This window comes from Xyrauchen texanus, chromosome 6, assembly GCF_025860055.1.
Source record: "Xyrauchen texanus isolate HMW12.3.18 chromosome 6, RBS_HiC_50CHRs, whole genome shotgun sequence".
In the NCBI taxonomy this organism is placed as follows: Eukaryota; Metazoa; Chordata; class Actinopteri; order Cypriniformes; family Catostomidae; genus Xyrauchen; species Xyrauchen texanus.
The window spans coordinates 15,225,559-15,245,676 of NC_068281.1; the positions used below are offsets into that span (position 1 = coordinate 15,225,559).

The 20,118-nt window shown below is 38.3% G+C and overlaps 1 protein-coding gene across 2 annotated transcripts; it reads left to right on the plus strand.

Moving 5' to 3' along the window:
* The first annotated feature begins 1,683 nt into the window (after window positions 1-1,683).
* diras1b (DIRAS family, GTP-binding RAS-like 1b) lies at window positions 1,684-16,609 on the plus strand. Of its 2 annotated transcripts, none has more exons than XM_052129017.1 (2): window positions 1,684-1,813; window positions 11,941-16,609. In XM_052129017.1, exon 2 carries the CDS (start codon window positions 11,976-11,978, stop codon window positions 12,570-12,572), a length of 597 nt encoding a protein of 198 aa, XP_051984977.1. In that variant the 5' UTR covers window positions 1,684-1,813; window positions 11,941-11,975; the 3' UTR covers window positions 12,573-16,609. The 2 variants fall into 2 exon arrangements, with proteins under 2 accessions (XP_051984977.1, XP_051984978.1); XM_052129018.1 differs by having other exon boundaries at window positions 1,696-1,817.
* The last annotated feature ends 3,509 nt before the right edge of the window (window positions 16,610-20,118 follow it).

The window sequence follows — 20,118 nt, forward strand, 5'->3', positions numbered from 1 at the left end:
GGACATTGTCCAGATCTGTGCCTTATACTTTGGGACATCAACATGTTCTGGGACAGGGCATATTTCCTTATGTCATGCCCTAAAGCCTTGCATAAGTGCAATGTACAGGCAGCTGTGTGGATGGTTTATAAATCAACAACTTTCTTCCAACTCTGTATGCTTGTGGTATTATATAAATGTTAAATAAAACTATTCATTTTTATGAAGGATAATGTTTACCTCTTGTCTGCTCTATTTCAGTTCTTGTATTACTAACTCCTACAGGCAGAGGGAGACAAACAGAACATGATCTGATTTATTATGGTGATCAGTCAAGACAAGTAATTAATCGGAATCTTTAGTTGTTTTATCACATTGCACTGTATATTGTAAGAGTAACAAATAAATACATAAAGTCTTTTTACAGTAATACAGATGCAAGAAAAATTAAGTGATCCCTTTGGATTTATCTGGATTTCTGTTTAAATAAGTCAATAATTTGACCCGATCACAAAAACAGTCTTCTTAAAGGGATAGTTCACCCAAAAATGAAAATTCTCTCATAATTTACTCACCCACGTACCATCCCAGATTTGCTTAACTTTTTTCTTCCACAGAACACAAACAGGTCCATTCAGTGCAAGTAAATTTCGGACAGAACTTTAAAGGTCAATCCAATGAATATCAATGATTATGGCGTTCGCAGCATACTACCCTACTAATCATACTATTTCTGCCATAGACAGATATGGTAGAAGTAGTATGGGTAGTATGCAGTTCCGAACAGATTTTTCTTCTGAAGACATGGATTAAAACACTGGAGATATGGAATACATTTATGTTGCTTTTATGTGCATGTTGGAGCCTCAAAATTTTTGTCACCATTCACTTTAATTGTGAGGACCTGCAGAGCTGAAATATTCTTACACTTTTTTGTGTTCTGCAGAAGAAAGACAGTCATACACGTCTTGTGGTGGAAAATGTTTATCAAAAATAATATTGTCCTGTGGGAAAAACTTAGAGTAAGATGGACCACCATTCCAAGACAGCTGAAAAGAGATAAGAAGAGATTTACCTGCCAAACTAAGAAACCAGAATTACCCCAAGGATCTGCACCATTAACTACTAAGACGCACGACAAAACGATTCAGACATTGTAACAGGGACTATCTTTATATGCCTTGTTAGCCAAAGCAGGCACAACAGGTTTGCCTGGTTCTCATGGAGTAAACCTACCATGAAGAATGTGTCAAAATCACACTTCATTTATTTTTATTTTTTCAATGCAAAAAGCTGATATAATGTCAGCAAATGGAAGCAACAAAATATTACAATCTGGATTTATAATTTTTTTTTTTTTCATTTTTTATCGTGAATATATTTTTTTACATTAAACATTGTCACAGTAAAATGTATTTTGAGTTGTAGTGCCTCAGTATTAATATATATATATATATATATATATATATATATATATATATATATATATATATATATATATATTTTTTTTGTCCCCACTGTAGGCAAAATGTAAAAATCTTCCAACTCTCTCTATTGAAGCAAGTGGAGAAGAGGAGGAGGGTGTGTGTCGGGGTGCGTGTGTATGAGAGAGAGAGAGAGAGAGAGAGAGAGAGAGAGAGAGAGAGAGAGAGAGAGAGAGAGAGAGAGAGAGAGAGAGAGAGAGAGAGAGAGAGAGAGAGCGAGCTGCCGTTGAGATTGGACTCTATCGCTTCTTCATTATTAGTCTAAAATGCTTTAGTGCCTTATTAGCGCACACTGTCATTCATCTGTGCCGTTAGCCAAAGATCAGTCACACAGGATCCGTTAAGTTCAGGTAGGTGAGTCGAATCGCACGCCTCCGTGTGAAATCAATTCATTCATTAAGCGTCTTTTGTTTATTGTAATTTAAAAAAAAAAAAAAATGTTTAGTGAGTGCACAGCATCACGGTCCGGACAACCGTTACACAAATTTCCGTTAGTCTTTGACTGCCGAATACATATGTAGGCTATAGACATATTGTGTTAATTACGCTTTCCGTCTGTCACAATGACATTCGCTTAAAAAAATTATTTAAAAAAAGAAAGAAAAGAAAACAAATTAAATGTAGAGAAGGAAACATGCTTCTGCCTCAAGTGGTGATTTAAACGTGTTTATCGCCTTCACAGAGCCGTCAGAGAAAGGCGCGTGAAGGCTCGCGTGTCTTCGCTTCTTTATGAATGAAACGCTCTGCGTATGATATCGTGCTGCTGAACTCATATTTTACTTCTGTGTCCAGCATCACAACCGGAACCGTGATCCTTTAAAATCTATAGAACATACATAGCTACGTGGAAACTGTCTGCAGTCATGAGACCATGGACATGACCATTACACGCAACGCGCGAGACTGTATCGAGTTCGTTCAGATGTAGCCTATACATTTTCAGTTCAATATTTGACAATTGTACGCGTGTGCGACAAACAGTAAAGCATTACTGGCAGAGGGTTGGTCATCCGTTTAATTGGACATGTATGTGCATTTATGTCACTTTTGCATCGGAAATGGTACGAAACTATCAGGTGCTGTTTTAAAATGCCTAATTATGTAATGAAATGGGGATTTTGGATGAGTAAAAGGCTGAACATATAGTCATAGTGGACTAAAAAGCGATTGTCTGCTTAGCTGTGGAAGAAGGTCCGCGCTCTGCTGACGTAGTCGTGGGTGCAATAGTATAATAATATATCATCATACAGGGCCAATGTAGCTATGACGCTTATTTGTAGTCTTGTTGCGGAAGATGATGAATGCTGCGCGCATAATGGAATCTAATGCAGCAGTTATATAGAGAATAATTCGCAGGCTTACATCAGTTATAGTATTGCGCCAGAGGCAATAACAGGATATTGGGACGTGCTGAATCGAGATTGTTCATGCAAAACTTAGTTTTGTTTTTATTAGTAACAGAAAAGGTAGGCCTAGTTGCATTACAGTATAGCACAGTAAAGCCTTTTAGATTAGATCAGGCTGGTTCTTCTCTCACAGAAATCTCTAGTGACAGATTGGTCTCTCTGTGGTTCCTTGGGCTCAGGCAGACATACCTACAAGTTAAGCTCAGTCAACAGCTTTTGTGGTTGATAAAGGCAAAAAATTAACTTCGAATCATCTCTTTTTTTAAAAAAACAATGTTACTACATTGAGGCACTTACAATGGACAACATATGACACATTTTTTCACACTTAAAAATGTTTACACACATACTGTTTACAGTATGTAGCCTATATTAACTTCAATGGATGCGTCCCTTTCTTTTCCATTGTAAGTGCCTCACTGTAACCCAGATTTTGAAAAAAAGAAATGATGGTAATCTTAACCATTTGCTGATGATTGAGTTTAGCTTGAATTGAACCTGGAATTTTATTTTAAGGTATTTATTTATTTATTTTATCTGGAAAACAGATGTGGCTAAAAGATCTTGGAGATCTGTCTAACAGTGATAATTGGTCATTAAATGGTCATGATAAATTTAATTAGCATACTCATTTGAGATTAGCCGTTATGTAATTGAAACTCATTGACCCCGATAACACCTGGTATTAAGATTCGTTTTTGGTGGTCTGATCACGTCATCAGCGCTAAATACAGATCTAAATGGGATCTAAAGCATTTTGTGATTAGATCACAAACACCACATCAGTTTACGTCCCATTTAACACCACAGGTTAAGCTGAGCAAATTCCTACCTAAAGATTTGCAATTCAATTTACAATTAATTACAATTATAGCAGCTGTTGGAGAGAAGGTATTATGCACCTGGACACGCAAAAGACAAATGGATCTGCATGTTTATTGTGGATGTTCACGGGCAGCAAATCCCTAGACATTTGCAAACAATAGCAATTGATTCGCAATTGATTTTTTTCTTTTATTTGTTTGTGGAGGATAAGCCATGGAATTGATTTTGATTTAAAGCCTTATTTGTAATGTCTGGACCTTTGTTTGGTAAACTTTTAGGAAGTCTAAGATATACTGTAATTCAGTATTACATTTTAAGATACATGTTTCTGCCAGTTTGTAGGCTAGTGTCTGGGATGAAACACAAAGCCTCTCAAATGAAATGTAAAACACAGGTTAATCCATGGTAAAACTTCAGTATTCAGTTGTCTGTATTTGTATTTTAAAGATCTCACATGATACTGAATATATTAGACTACATCAGAACCTCGTGCACTCTATCCCTTTGCTACGGCCTCATATCACAGGAGCTTTGCTTTGGGCTTGAATACATGCTGTGGAGTATTAAGTCCTTTGAACTGGGTCAGTGGAAGCACGTTCAGCAGAACAGAAGAGGTAAAGCGCACTGATTAGCCACTAAGCCCAGCCCACAGAGGAACAATCTTTTGTGATGGACTGTTCAACGAGAGGAAAGATATTCTTGCAGTGCTGGCAGGAAAAGTAAAACTGCTGAACTCACTCATGGTAAGGTAAAATGCAACAGAGTGATTAGCCAGTCATCTGAAGCAGACATGTTTAGTAATTAGTTTTGTTGAGTCATATGGTTGAAGTGACACATTATGGTGTCAGATATGTCGTTAGCATGCATTTGAATTAATTTATTTGTAGTTGCTGTTTGTTACTTTTAAATGCATTGAATTGATCATTCTCTCACTGTCTTGAGCAGCACTGAATCCAAAATATATTAAATAAATCCTGGGAATGTATTAAGGTGGTAAGCTGTTGGAATCAAAAATGGTGATTTGTTGTTGTTGTTGCTGTTAACAAATGCTCATGACTTGAAATTACATGAGCTGTCACAGTATTCATAAAATGCTTTTTAAAGACAAAGAGTTAAAAGTACATCCTCATATTGTAGAAGGATTAATGGAATCTGACTGGACACCCAATTCATTGAGAGTTAAACTCTGTTAAGTCTGGCCAGTATAGTTTAGATCACAAGAGAATTTTGTTTCCTTGCACAGCTGAATGAATGAGTTTGGGCTAATCCAGGCAACATTTGGTGCAGAGAGATGGCAGATGGTAGTGGAGTATTTTTAGGACCTGTAGCCCTGCCCTCACTGGGAGTCAGAATTTTAGCTTCAATACTGTAAGCACTGTAATGCACAGACACATATATGCACAAAAACACATCTGTGGCATAGGGGCACACCAAATATCAGAACACTTTCAGACGTTTTACTTGTTTTCCCTATAATTATTTTTGCAAAGTGGTCTAATTATTTTTATGTCTCATTGTACCTATAATGACAATTATCTGATGAAATGAACACTAGAGGTGCTACAACAACAAATACTTTTATTCTCTCTACCCAAATCACAAGAAAAATGGCAGATTATGAGTTTGTGAACACATATATTTTGCCCTGTTCCTCAAACAATGCTATCTTATGGCATCTAAACAAGTTAACTGTTATGCATGACTTGTAAAGTGATGCACTTTAACATTTGCATTTCATAATCAACTACATTGACAAGCTTGTTTAGGTGCAATCAAATTGCACAGCTCAATTGATAGAGCGTTGCACTTGCGATGCAAAGGACCGCAGACTGTGTGAGTCGACACTTGACTGAAAGTGTCATAGAAGCACCATACAATGTTGTGATTGCTTCAGCTTTTGTCTTTAAATATCATATTTGCTTTTTATGCCACTATAGGTTAGGTTTATGTTTCAGATTTAGGGTAGAAAGTAGGTTGTGTTGATGTAGAACACGACAGAGCATTAACATCTTTGAACGATGATCAATAGATAATAACAATACAGAACAAAATTTCATTCACTGGCACCTAGGCTATTATCCAAATCCATTCCCTTCCCTCTTCTTCTCCCCCATTCTCTCTCAGTGTAAGCAGGCAGTACCCAAGGATTTCATCCAATTTCAGTTTCTAAAGCACTGACAGACAAATTGGTCCAGATAGGCTCAGACACATGTGTGCACACAGCCCGAGTGCTCATTTCGGCACACTGCACATGTGAACATTAACATACACATGCAGATGCCTCTCCATGTCCTGTCAACATCTTTAGTATTCAAAAGAGCAAGAAATATCTGATTCCCACAGAACAAGTCAATTTTATTCAGAAAATTCTTTATTCTACAATAAATAGGGGTGGAAAGAGTCCAGAAAACTCATACTCAAGTAGAAGTACTGTTGCTTCCCAAAAAAATGGAGTGTGAGTAGAGTAAAAGTAGCTGACCAAAACTACTCAAGTAAGAGTAAAAGAGTTTCTCATTTAAAAGTACTCATGAGTAGTGTGTATTGAGTACCAAGTTGCAAAACCTATGCCCATTGTAATGAACACTGTATGGCAACTTTTAAAATACATCATTATCTATGATAAACACTACATTAATCTGATTCCAAAAAATAAAAGGGAGACATGATAAAAGAAATTAAAAGATTAAAAATTTATTTTCAATATTAAATTACATTTACCATTTTAAATCGTAATGTATGAAACAATTACATTAAAATCAGTTTATGTGTAGGGTCTACATTTCCCTTAATGCCAACAGAACATTATTGTCATGCATAAAACATGTTCAAAACAATGCAATGAATGCAAAAAAAAAAAAAAAAAAAGCTAAATAAGCACAATAGAGGAGGTAGAGCAGGCATGGGAAAAGTTGTTTGGTACAGGGGCTACATTATGCTTAAAAAGGAATAATTCACCAAAAAATGAAAATTATCTCATCATTTATGCATTTGGCAGATGCTTTTATTCAAAGCGACTTACAGTGCACTTATTACAGGTGCAATCCACCCTGGAGCAACCTGGAGTTAAGTTCCTTGCTCAAGGACACAATGGTGGTGATACTGGGGATTGAACCAGCAAGCTTTTGATTAACAATCATGTGCTTTAGCCCACTTATTTTCATCTTAGATGGAAAGTAGAACAGTGGAACCATGTTTTTTGGTCAGATGAGACCACATTTCAAATAGTTTTTGAAAAACACAAACGTCATGTTCTCTGGGCCAAAGAGGAAAAGGACCATCCAAGCTGTTCTCAGTGTCAGGTCCAAAAGCCAGTGTCTGTATGGGCCAGGGGTGTGTCAGTGCCCATGGCATTGGTAACTCACATATCTGCGAAGGCACCATTAATGCAGACAGACATGTAAAACTTTTGGAGCAGCATATACTGCCATCCAGCACCATCTTTCCAGGGATGTCCTGGAATTTTCAGTAGGACAACTTCAAACCACATACTGGCCATTTAATCAGAAAGTGTGGGTGCTAGATTGACCTGCCTGCAGTCCTGACCATCTCCAGCTAAGAATGTGTAGTGCACAATGTATGAATGGGGAAAATTTCACTTTTTAAACTTAACAAACGTGTCTTCAGTGCCTAAATGCTTAATATGTGTTATTAGAACAAATGGTGATGTTTCACAGTGGTAAACACTTGACTGTCCCAACTATTTTGGAGTGTGTTGCAATCATCTGATTTGAAATTACTGTACATTTTCAAAAAAAACAATGAAATTCACAAGGTAAAACATCATATAATGTTTAGTTGCAGTGCTTTCAATATGGCAAAGGATGAATATAATTTACAAATCACTCCTTTTTTTATTAGCGTTTTCATACTGTCACAACTTTTTCAGAATTGGGGTTGTACATAGTTGCCTTGTTTGTCTGGTTTGGATACAAACTCAGCTACGGCACCATCTTGAAATGGTGAACAAGGAGATCTATTTGAATCGGTTTAAATGTAACTGAGTGAGTGGAGGAGATAACTCAGACCGAGCTCCTTGCGCAGACCGCTGAATAAACTGATTTTGTGTCAAAACAGTATTGCGGTCCATAGAAACATAGCTAATAAGCAATCTACTTATGAATAGAATGAAACTCTATGCAGGTATTACGTGCTTATGTCACACAAGATGCAGTTTGAAATCCAACCTGGTCAACGTACAAATCTCAACCTGGCCAGAATTGAAAATTTTAGTAAAATAGGTTTTAAATATTGATCTATTTCTTACATACACTTAGATTTTTGCTTCAGAAGACATTGATTAGACCACTGGAATCGTATGGTTATTTTTATGATAGCTATATGTTCTTTTTGGAGCTTCAAAAATTTGGCACCCATTCACTTGCATTTTATGGACCTACAGAGCTGGAACATTCTTCTAAAAATCTTAATTTGTGTTCTGCTGAAGAAAGACAGCAATACATACCTGGGATGGCATGAGGGTGAGTCAATTATGAGAGAATTACAATTTTTTTGGTGAACTAATCCTTTAAGGCGTATTTCTCAGGAGATAGAAATGTCTCGTGCAAGACACAAGAAAAAGTCTTCATTCAAAAAGCCACTCAATTTTATGTAATTGCTGTCAAGTAGATACAAATGATATGTTAATGAGATATTTTATGTTGTTTTTAATTTCTGGAAAAATTTCTGTTCTTATTTTCACATCCATGCTGCATCCAGCCCACCAAGGTACTTGCACTCTGGGCTTAAAGTACAGTGACATGCTTGGCAGGGTGCAGCAATCCTGACAGCAGTCAACCTCTCATCTGAGAGAAGACCTGGTATCTCTCCCCCTGTCACTCACACCTAGTATGCTGTCAAATCAATGAACAGAATGACACCAACCCTTTGATCAATGCTAGTGTCTGCGGATTTCAGGCCTCTTGACAGGCTGGTACACCTCTTTTGCCCCTCTTAAGGTTTCACACGTGCTTCTGTGCTGTGACTCATGTCAGTCACACTCAGAATGCCATCTTTTCTATTTTAGTCCCTTGTGGAAGAGCTGGAGAGCTGCTGATGCTGCTACAGTGTCTCGTTATTCAAGCCAAACTCTAATATAGATTAATTTTGGCACGAAAGGAAATTGTAATGCATGTCCCTCATTCAAGGTTCTCCAAGGCACTCGCACAGCAATGTGCTGATGCTGCTGGATTTGGGAATGACATTGCTTTTAGTAAAGTGATTGTGGAATACATCACTCAGGCATTAGGATTCGAATCGTAATGTTTGCTGTATAGTACATATGCACTTTGCCACTGACTCTTAAACAATCGCAGCAAATGGAAGTGTGGACTCTGTACACTGGCGTAACTGTTTGCAAACCACATACTCCTGTAAAGTGCATGTGGACCATACATTTTCACATGGGTTTGATAATGTATTTCTGCTTTAATCAAGCAGATTTGGCACATTAATTCAGCACATTATTTTATGTAAATTTTTATTTTTATCTTAAAAAAAAACAGCTTAGAAAGTGACAGCAAATTTGGCACCTTCCTCTCTTCTGACTGTCGTAAAAAACTGTATGAAATCATAGATTTGGCTTGTACAAATGCATACTATTTATACTTCCATGAAGAAAAAGCAAACGAACAATGAACAATGTTATTATGATTTGTTTTTAAACCACTAACCCCAATCTAAACCTAACCATGAAGTCAAACCCCTTACCAGGATTTTAATAGGAAAATAATTTTGTGTACCACAGAAGAAAACATTGGAGTTTGGAACAAGAGGAGAGAAGCCTATTACAGATTATTGACACACATGAGTAATTTGTATTGCATATACAGTATAAACATGGAACGAGTAACCAAATTTGTTAACAGACATTTCCTTTAATAATGTGTTAGATATGAGGCTAGCTAAAAAAAAAAAAAAATGTCTGTGTTGTATCGATTTGAAAAATCTGTTTGTTGATTGTTTGGTCAAAAAGTCGTACCCTTTCATACAAGCCAAGTTGAACGATATCTTAAAATGTAGTTATCTCAAACAAATTTGTACAGGTTGTTCTTAGACTATGGGCTCTTTTTTCATGACAAGTGTGGGTGGGAGTGTGTGTGCTATCTGTGGGTGAATGCGAGCAAACTGTTGCTGTATTGTATGTTAATGAAGTTGCGCAAAGCACAATTTGATATTTTCTTCAGAAATATTTTATTGTGCTATGATGTTTTTAAAGCACCTTTACTCTCAGTTCAAGGTCTAATTTCAGTTCCTGCATTTGCAGTTTGGAGATTCCACCAGCAGGTGGTAAAAAAAATGAATGTCCAAACTCTTAAAATATTGTCGAACATCAAAATATGTCTCTGATTATCACTGTTGTAGCTGATTTATTAAATAAAAATGTATTTGATTTGTATTCAACTTTCTAGAGATTATAGTTTATTTTCAATTGTTATTATTATTATTATTATTATTATTATTGTGTTTATATTTACAATTGTATTTAATATCTAATTTGTATTTTTACACCTGTTGTCATAGGGTGATATTTAAGTCACTGCAAGTTGGAGAAGGTTAAATGTTTGGATTTGGAGAGGAGGTTATATATTACTTTTTTACCAATTTGTTATTTTAATTCTATTTCCATTTAATTTAAAATGTCAGCTGAATTTATAAATATTTTTTGTTGAAGTTTTTCATGTTTCAATAAATGAATACAAATTTGAAAGCAAAATCGACTGGTAAAAAAAGTGAAGTGTGTGGAAAACAAAATCCTATAAAATAACCTGGAAGGCTGATACAATCACTGTTAATACTAGTCATGATTTGTGTTTCAGCAGATCAGTTTGATTAATAATACTTACATTTTCTATAATTCAACGGCGCCTACATTCAAGTCCTGACAAGAACAACATATAAAAGGAGCATGTCACTAGAAATATGCCAGACATTTGATTACGACGAAGTTAATGCACTTAAGAACGTAAGTCCATATTTCTATTCTTCTAATTCATTGAATACAGCCCATTTCCTCAACCAACCTCTTATGAATGTGCTGTCTTTGTTTATATTGCTGGTGTTTAACAGGGAATGGACTATATAATAGGACCCTGACAGTGCAATAACCAGAGAAGAATCTTAGAATTAAATTACACTTGACCCAGCCCATTAGCGCTTTGTGCACAATTCTGACAAAGAGCTGCATTTCTCTTTATCAGTCAAACCAGACCTTCACTCTACCATAAATGGTGGTTCCTTTGTCATATCCCCATGGATACCAATTTTCTATTCTGAGCTTGAAATTGGGTAAAGGCTGGAAATTGTGCCATTGCTTGTCTCTGCATAGTCTATAAATAATTCAATGTGTTTTCTAAGTTTGTGGTTCTCTGACACTGATGGAAATGTCCTTTGTCTTTGGAAAATGAATGAATTGTTGGGTTGTGGTTGGGGGTCAGTTTGAAATCAAGAAAGGATTCAGCGAATATGATCTCTGAAAGCACCCTGGACTCCCCTTTTCTCAAATTCTAATTTGTCAACAAATCACAAACATCAGTGTGCATTGAAGTAAAAGTTTTTGTTGCAGTGATAAAGCATTACCTTTACAAACCCTTGCATTTTCCCTCCACTTCTTTTCAATGCACAATCAATGAATTTGCAGTGTATTTGATACAGTGTAAACTTTTAGACTGATCTCACTGTGAATTCGGTAACAGTATGTCGAAAGGTCTTCAGCTGAAATCAGTCTGCTCCCAGTCATCGAAGCTGGAAGTGTGTTGAATTAATGGGCATTTGTGAGTTACATTTTCAGGGTGAAATGTCCACAGTGTGGTGCCAAAAGCAAGTTGTAAAGTGAGTTGTAAATGATGCAACAGAGCAACATATTGCATATTTTATTAACCATATGCCCTAACCCAAACCCCAACCCTAAACCTAACCATCAGTAGAGTAAAAATGTTATCTCAGAGGGAAAATACCACCTCAGAATCACGCTGATCATTGATTACATGAACACAATTACTTCCTGGTTTTCATGAGACAAGAACCTGTGTTTCTCAAGCAGTCAAGCCACAGCAAAAGGTAAACAGGCTTGAATAGATGCAGATGATTCTTGTCAGTAACTCGGCAGAATGCGGTTTATGTCAGGGTTGCAGTACATGTCAAGTCTAATCATATGTAAACCTTAGTACCTTATGTAGGTACCCTTAACTGTACATACCATTCACCTGAAGTATAATGCTCTAAATGTTTGTTTCTTTTTTCTGTATTAGATCGAGAAAGTGAGCGGCTTAACTGAAGGCCCAAGATGCCAGAGCAGAGCAACGACTACCGTGTGGTGGTGTTTGGAGCTGGAGGTGTGGGGAAGAGCTCGCTGGTGCTTCGTTTTGTGAAAGGCACTTTCCGGGACACCTATATCCCGACGGTGGAGGACACCTACCGGCAAGTGATTAGCTGTGACAAGAGCGTCTGCACCCTGCAGATCACAGACACAACAGGTAGCCACCAGTTTCCTGCCATGCAGCGTTTGTCTATCTCCAAGGGCCATGCCTTCATCCTGGTCTACTCCATCACTAGTAAGCAGTCGCTGGAAGAATTAAAACCCATATACCAACAGATCCTCACTATCAAGGGAAATGTAGAGAACATCCCCATTATGCTGGTGGGGAACAAGAGCGATGAGACTCAACGGGAAGTGAAGACAGATGATGGAGAAGCCCAATCCAAAAACTGGAAATGTGCGTTCATGGAGACCTCGGCTAAGACTAACCACAACGTCACTGAGCTCTTCCAGGAGCTTCTCAATCTTGAGAAGAAGAGAAACATGAGCTTGAACATCGATGGCAAGCGTTCTGGAAAACAAAGTAGGGCTGATAAGCTAAAGGGTAAATGCAGTGTCATGTAGACTGCTTTTTAGAGGGAAAACGGGAACATAGTGAGATAAAGTGGAGATGAAGTGATAGAATGACAAAGGAACTGATAGAAGAATGGAGAGCAAATGAATGGAGATAGTTTTATTTGAAATTTCATGCATATTCCTGGAACAAGCATTTCTCTAACACCTCAGATTTCATCCTTTACCATCCATCTTGGCCTTAACAAGCACTGGCCCATTCATATTGCCTTGTCTGTTTCTATTACAATGCATCGCTGCCAGCCTTTTTGAAAGCCCTTTTGACTTCATAATACTAACATTTTGCATTATTTTCTTTTAATAAATGGTTGCAGTGCCATTTTAAAAGAAGTTAGGGTTAATATTGGCAATGTACAGGCCAACACTGAATCTCCATGTGCAAAACTCCACAGAAGGATCTGCAAAGTTCTTGCATGATTATTAGTGAAATATTTAGTATAATTTGATTATGTTTACAGCTACCAACAAGGGTATAGTACTCTCAGATCATTTAACAATTTTTTTAACAATGTTTAAAACCATTCTACATTACACATATTCTGCAAAAATCAGCACAGAAAATGTGAAAAAAGTCATCAGATTCCACCTGGGCCTGCCAATGAGGTCCCAAACATAGGACTCGGACATGATTTTGCAGATGTAGCAACCAAAAAGAGCCTTTATCTGTGAACGAAAGGCATTTGAATACACATTTACTTTTGTACATTTGTTAAGAAAAGGCAGATTGTCAGTCAGGTTGAGAAAATAGAATTAATATGAGATTTTATAACAATATGGTCAAGTTATAAAGATAGACAAATCACCCTTTAATAATTATTTGTTTCAGGTTTTGTATAAACCAACTTCAATAGTTACCTTGATGGTTACTTTTTCATGTCCTCTTTACTAATATCTAAAATAATGTCAGACAATATTTAAGACAATTATTTGTTACACATGAAGCTTTACAAAATGATTACCTTAGAGATTAACATGATTTAATGTACAGACATCAAGGCAGTCTTTAAATCTGAAATAATACAGACACTTCATATTCCATGCATGCATGGCTCTGTGAACTAACAAACATTTAATCGTCATCATCCTTATCTTTGGCATTCAGCCCCTTCAAGTTGAGACACTTATGGCCTCCTTTATATCATCATTTGGAGTGGACCTGATTCTCTATCTTAATTTTCTCATATTTCTCAAGATGAACTGCTCATTTTTTAAATATGATTGAGATATCAGCAAATGTGTCTCTCACAAAGTCAAACAGGAAATGAATGCAAATGCATTTGAAATGAATGACCGTTATCTAGAATTAGTCATTTTCAAGATCATCTCAAAGAATCAGGCTTACCAGGAATTGGAGACATTTCAAATTTGGCCAGAAGAATACAGTTTAAACTACCTAATGCAACAAAACCCTAATGTTTAAAAAAAAACAAAACACAGAATAGGGTGTTCAAGTGACAACTCATTTTGTTTCTTTAAAAACAGGTCCACCACAGCGATATTAACAACAGAACATAATACTGCTGCACACAAACCAGAGAACAGAACTTACTAAACATGTCTAATGAGTTTATATTTGTAAAGCAGATTCATTTCTATGCCCAGCCTTATTTATTTGAAATTAGTTCTCAATCAATTTGAGAGAGAAGTCAGCAACAGTCACACCGTGTCCTTATCTGAAGGCAAACGACACATGATAAAAGGTATATTTTCTATGTTAATCAGAGTTATTGCCTTAAACAGCCGTGATGAGTGATGGGAGATTCTGTCAATTGCTTGGTTTACCCCATGTAACCCTGTCTGCTATGAAGTGGCATCGGTCCAAAAGGTTTCTCATAACAGTATATTGAAGCCAGCATCTTACTATCCAGTTAAAACTACATGATTTTTTGGCTGAGAATGTTAGACCTACCAAATGTTTTCACTGTGGTATTGCTTTCTTTGGTCAGTCTGTCACAAATGCTCACAGGTTCAGAATGGAGAAATGACATTTCCACCTCCTCTATCTCTCTGTTTGATTGAGTACTCTGTTTCAAACAAATGAGGCTGGGCATAGAAATGCATTTGTTCTAAAATTATAAACTCATCAGACATATTTTGTAAGTCTGTTCTCTGGTTTGTGTGCAGCTGTGTCATGTTCTGTAGATAACATCGATGTGGTGGACATATTTTTAGACAACCAAAATGGGTTGTTGCTTGAGCGCCTTATTTTGTGAGCAGGGGCTGCATGAACTTGCCCTTGTGCCACCTCATGAACATGCAGAGGAGTGCAATGTCGGTCAACTGTTTTACTAAATAATACATTCGATTTCTGTTTGTTTCTCACCAAAACTCATCGTATACATTTTTAACAATCATGAGTCTCATGGAATAATTTATAAGACATCTGAATAATACTTTTGCGTTCTTTTTAAGCTTGAAGATATAGTCACCATAAACTGCCATTGTATGTCACCACTGAGCACATACATTTTTCACAATTTCTCCCTTTGTGTTGAGAGAGAGAAAAAAAGAAAGTCATATGGGGTTATAACAACACAGGGGTGAGTAAACTAACACTGAATTTTCTTTTTTGGGTTAACTAAACCTTTAAGAATTTTGGGAGACATTATAGCAACACTCCTTTCATGAAATAGTAACCTATTATTTCATAGTGATAGTAAAATTTTGCCAATATGCACCTGCCTAATTGAAATATTTAATTAGGTAGGGTTATAATTACTGTAGGTATGTAGAATGTACTGTATGTAGAAATGTATTATACATGTCCCCGTGTATACGGTAAAAAAATTTACCTTACATATGCACCAATGATATACTGTGACATGCATTACAATAGAACATAATATTACAACTAAGGCCATTGCCTTGATTGATGTATAAGATGTGATTGATATTTTTATATTAGTTCCCTGAATACTCAATCAACACATTCATTCCTTAAAAATGGTGCTATAATTCACCACTTCCCTACTGGTGATAGGAATTCTGGTCTACACAGTTTATGCCATCATATCATGATAAAAACTCTTCCCTCTTATTTTACTCTGCAGAGTTTTGCTGAGAGAGAGAAATGGGTATTTACAGACTTGGAATAGCAATGTCCCCTCCACCTATCCATATAAAGTTTACAGTAGGCTTGAGTACTGTAGAAAGTATTTTCATCCATTACACCCGATTCCAATATCTATAAAGCCCACTCAGCTGCTGATATCATCGTAGCCTCCGCAAGCTGCATGAAAGAAAAAACTGCAGCGCATCTTGCATTTTAAATGCACAATAAGCCTACACTCTCTAAAGAGTGTCAACGACCTGTGGTACTTGTGGTTGGCTTGACAACATTGACTGCAATGCAATGCCCTTGCTCAACAATGCTCACCTATTCTTTCTAAAAAGCATTTTGTGAACCCACATGTATTTTATCCTGCTTATAAAAATAAGTGTTGTAAATACTTGTACATTTTATGTAAAGAATATGTAGAAAAATTACATGTGACTCTCACCTGGGTAATATGGGAAACAAAGAGATCATCTGAACAGACCTAGTCAAAATACTTTTTAAACCTCTTCAATCCCAGGGGACTGTATCAATTAAAAGTATGTTCTTGGATTATCTTTATGCATTTTGCAGTTAGTATCCTAAATCTGGTTTACACAGTGAGCACTATAAATACCCAAGGGTAATGGAATGTACTGTGAAACATTTTGTCAAAGTTTATGGACTTGTATGTAAAGGATGACCTCCATTTCATAACTCAGACTGTGCATGGTCCTAATTGCTCTTAGCCAGCATGAGGCAAGGAACAAAACTGTGAAGAGACTTTTCAATCTAAATCCTTTGCTTTATTTTTGGGTTTTTTTGTGTACAACATTTTAAAAAAGTGTGTTTTTTTTAAATAGTTATTTTATGTACAATATGTCATTTAGCAATAGTCTTCCAAGACATGGTATGCTGTTCATGCATCCAAAATGAAGGAAAATACTATATATATATATATATATATATATATACACTGCAAATATTCTCTATAACAAATCTGCAAATTGATTTTCCTAATAAAACAAACAAAAAAAATACTGAATGTAAGAAATCTGTTTTTGTTGTTGTTGTTTTAACCAACCAACTCAATGTAGCCCTGCGCACCAAACCTGGTTTCTATGGCAACATTGTGATGAATATCACACTTTCAGCTGACCCAGGTGTGGATACTTGAATACGCAAATTATAGAATTCACAGAGCAGTTTTGGCAAATGCACTTTCAGTTGAGCTTTAACTACGTTGCTGCATGTAATTTCAGTTCAAAGCATTTTATAGGACAAAATGGACAGAATATTCCAAATAAAATAATCTATCTACAAGTCAAGAGCCCTACATTTTCAGTAAGTGCCGCAGAAGAGCTTGAAAGACATGTCTGGTCATTTCCTTAGGTAAATGCAAATTAAGGCAAATGGTGGCAAATTTAAGGAATCTAAAAAAATTCTATAGAATGTAAATTCTCTTTTTGCTTGACCAAATTTCTACTTAATTTCAATATGGGTACCAATAGACCTTCACAGTAGCACTAACTGTGAATTTTTTGGGGATCAAATTCTACCCTGAATTGGCATTCTTCTTATTGCACAGGTAAGCTTATATAACAGCAAAGCATGTGAAATATAGTGCCATAAGGATTGAGCTGTGTAATTTTAGCTAACTTGATCTTGCCTGCTAACGCTGACAAATTGCAAGCTTCCTTGCTTCATAACTTTAAAATCATTTCAACGATCTTCTCTTTATACTAAAAGTCATGTTAATGTCAATGCTAATCTGTAATTATTCAGCAAGGTAAACTACAATAATACATTAAATGAATGCTAGACAATGTTCAAGATAATGCAAAAAGCTCAATTCATTAGTGTAACGTAACTTGGTTATACAGAAAATATATCTATTCTATTATTATAAAACAATAGCAGATCGATATATCAAAATGAATCACATCTGTGGAGCGGAGGGGGGCGGGGCCGGGCTAGAATGTTGCACGCCCTGTCCCCAATCGGCCTTATGGGGTGCGCGAGGGATAAAGGAGGTGACGACGGTTCCAGAGAGAGAGAATTACGGGCATGTCCGTCATGTGCATTTATGTTTGTGTGTTTTGATTTAAGATTTCATTAAATTATTATTTATATTGACAAGCCGGTTCTCAACTCCTCCTTGCCTATCTTAACCCCCTTACACTGGTGCCGAAATCCGGGAAGGAGGAGGGATACGCCATAGTAGAGTTCTCGCCACTATCGTCCACCCCAACGGAGCAGCCGCGGCCATCTGCCGGGCGACGGAGTAGCCCGACCGCCCGGACGCGGGGAACGGCCGCTGTCCAAGGGGCGAGTGGGGACTGGATTCCCCGACCACCTGGAGCGAGGGGGCGGAGGAGTGCCCTGCCGTCCCCAGAGACATGGAGGGGTCGAGAGAAGACCGCCGTCCATGAGGGGAGGAGGGAAGGGAGGTGGCCACAGGGCCAGGACTGGGTCAGGAGGCTTGGGAGGCTGCCACAGGGCCGGGAATGGGTCAGGAGGCCTGGGAGACGGCCACAGGGCCGGGATCTCTTGAGCAGGGGCGGGCGGAACTGCTGGAGGAGGAGTCTCTGGAGGAGCGGGTGGAACGATGGACTCGTCGTCTCTGGGGGAGCGGGCGGAACTGCTGGAAGAGGAGTCTCTGGAGAAGCGGGCGGAACCGCTGGAGGAGGAGTCTCTGGAGGAGCGGGTGGAACCGATGGACTCGTTGTCTCTGGGGAAGCAGGCGGAACCGCTGGAGGAGGAGTCTCTAGGGGAGCGGGCGGAACCGCTGGAGGAGGAGTCTCTGGGGGAGTGGGCGGAACCGCTGGAGGAGAAGTCTCTGGGGGAGCAGGCAGAGCTGTGGAAGACTCTGAGGTCAGAGCCAGGACTGGGGAATTACCTCCGTGGTCGTGAGCACTGGCAGCGACTGGGGAATGACCTCCATGGTCATGAGCACTGGCAGTGACTGGTGAATGACCTTCGTAGTCATGAGCACTGGCAGAGACTCGGGAGAAGGTGTCCTTTTCCTTCTCAGTTTCCGAAAAGCTGGGAGCGTAGTCATGGGAGCTGGCGAGGCCATAGCCATCGGGTCTGGGATGGTTGAGGCTACAGACATGGGCACTGGCTCATTGGGAGGCTTGGGAGCAAGGAGCCGTGGAAGGCTTGGGAGCAAGGAGCAGTGGAAGGCTTGGAGCAAGGAGCAGTGGAAGGCTTGGAGCAAGGAGCCAAGGATGCAGGTTTTGGCCTGGGGTTTCCACAATAATCCACTGTGTAATGGGAACCGCAAAGTTCCAGAGCCTTCTCAACATATTCACTGAATGTTCAGTGAGGTTCAGCAGGAGGCATCAGTTTGCTATTCAGACCAGTCCGGAAGAAAACCACCAGAGAGCGGTCTGGATAGTGCACCAAGTTCGCTAGTTCTAAGAACTCACAGACGTGATCCTCAACTGCACAGTCCCCTTGCTTGAGAAGCAGAATTCGGACAGCCGCTAGATCCATATTGGGCAGTTTTCTGTAAGGAGTCGTTGCTTGATGAGACTGGGGATGTAGCATCTAATTGCAAGCTTTAATAAAGATGATAAAAGTGAAACAAACACAAGGGAACTCAAATAACAACAAACAAGAACTGACAAAGAAATGCAAAAACTAAAAGGTATTTATATAAACAACAGCTAATGAGGGAATAGAAAACAGGTGAGAACAAAGAGGAACAGGTGGCTGTGATGAGGGCAGTGCATACTGGGTAACATAGTCCAGGGGAAACACTTCAAAATAAGAGTCCTAGGAAACACGAGGGAGACAGACTGTGACACTCACATAGTCAGACCTCTATCCACTGTTTATTTTAGCACTGTTCCTGCACTGGAGAGTCAAATATAATATAAATAATATGCAGTCTCAAAGTTTGTAGTAAAACAATCACAACTGTGTAATTTTAATTATGCTACCTCATCTGTCAGCATGATGTCGGTGAATCACGATCAGCCTCTTTGTACGTTAAGTCATCATTTTGATCGATGCTCGCTCGCGTCCCTATGCAAACATGTGCAAAAAGTATAGGACAGTACAATAAATTACAAAAAATTAACAGGACAATAGGCACCGTGAGAGACAGTGCAGCGCAGACCAGTACACAGTAGTGCAAAAAGATGACAGTTTCTAAAAATGCCAAATGTAAACATAACATACTATGAGATGAGTGTTCTATGTACATAGCAGTTATTGAGGTAGCAGACAGTTATAAAGTGACAATAATTAAAGTGCAACTCAGGACACGTGTGTGTGTCAGTCCAGTCTCTGAGTATTGAGGAGTCTGATGGCTTGGGGGAAGAGGCTGTTACACAGTCTGGCCGTGAGGGCCCGAATGCTTCGGTACCTCTTGCAAAACGGCAGGAGGGTGAAGAGTTTGTGTGAGGGGTGTGTGGGGTCATCCACAATCCTGGTTGATTTGCGGATAAAGTGTTTTTTGTAAATGTCTTTGATGGAGGGAAGAGAGACCCCGAT

Coding starts and splice junctions, on each gene's coding strand:
- diras1b (XM_052129017.1), top strand. CDS start 11,976: ATGCCAGAGCAGAGCAACGACTACCGTGTGGTGGTGTTTGGAGCTGGA.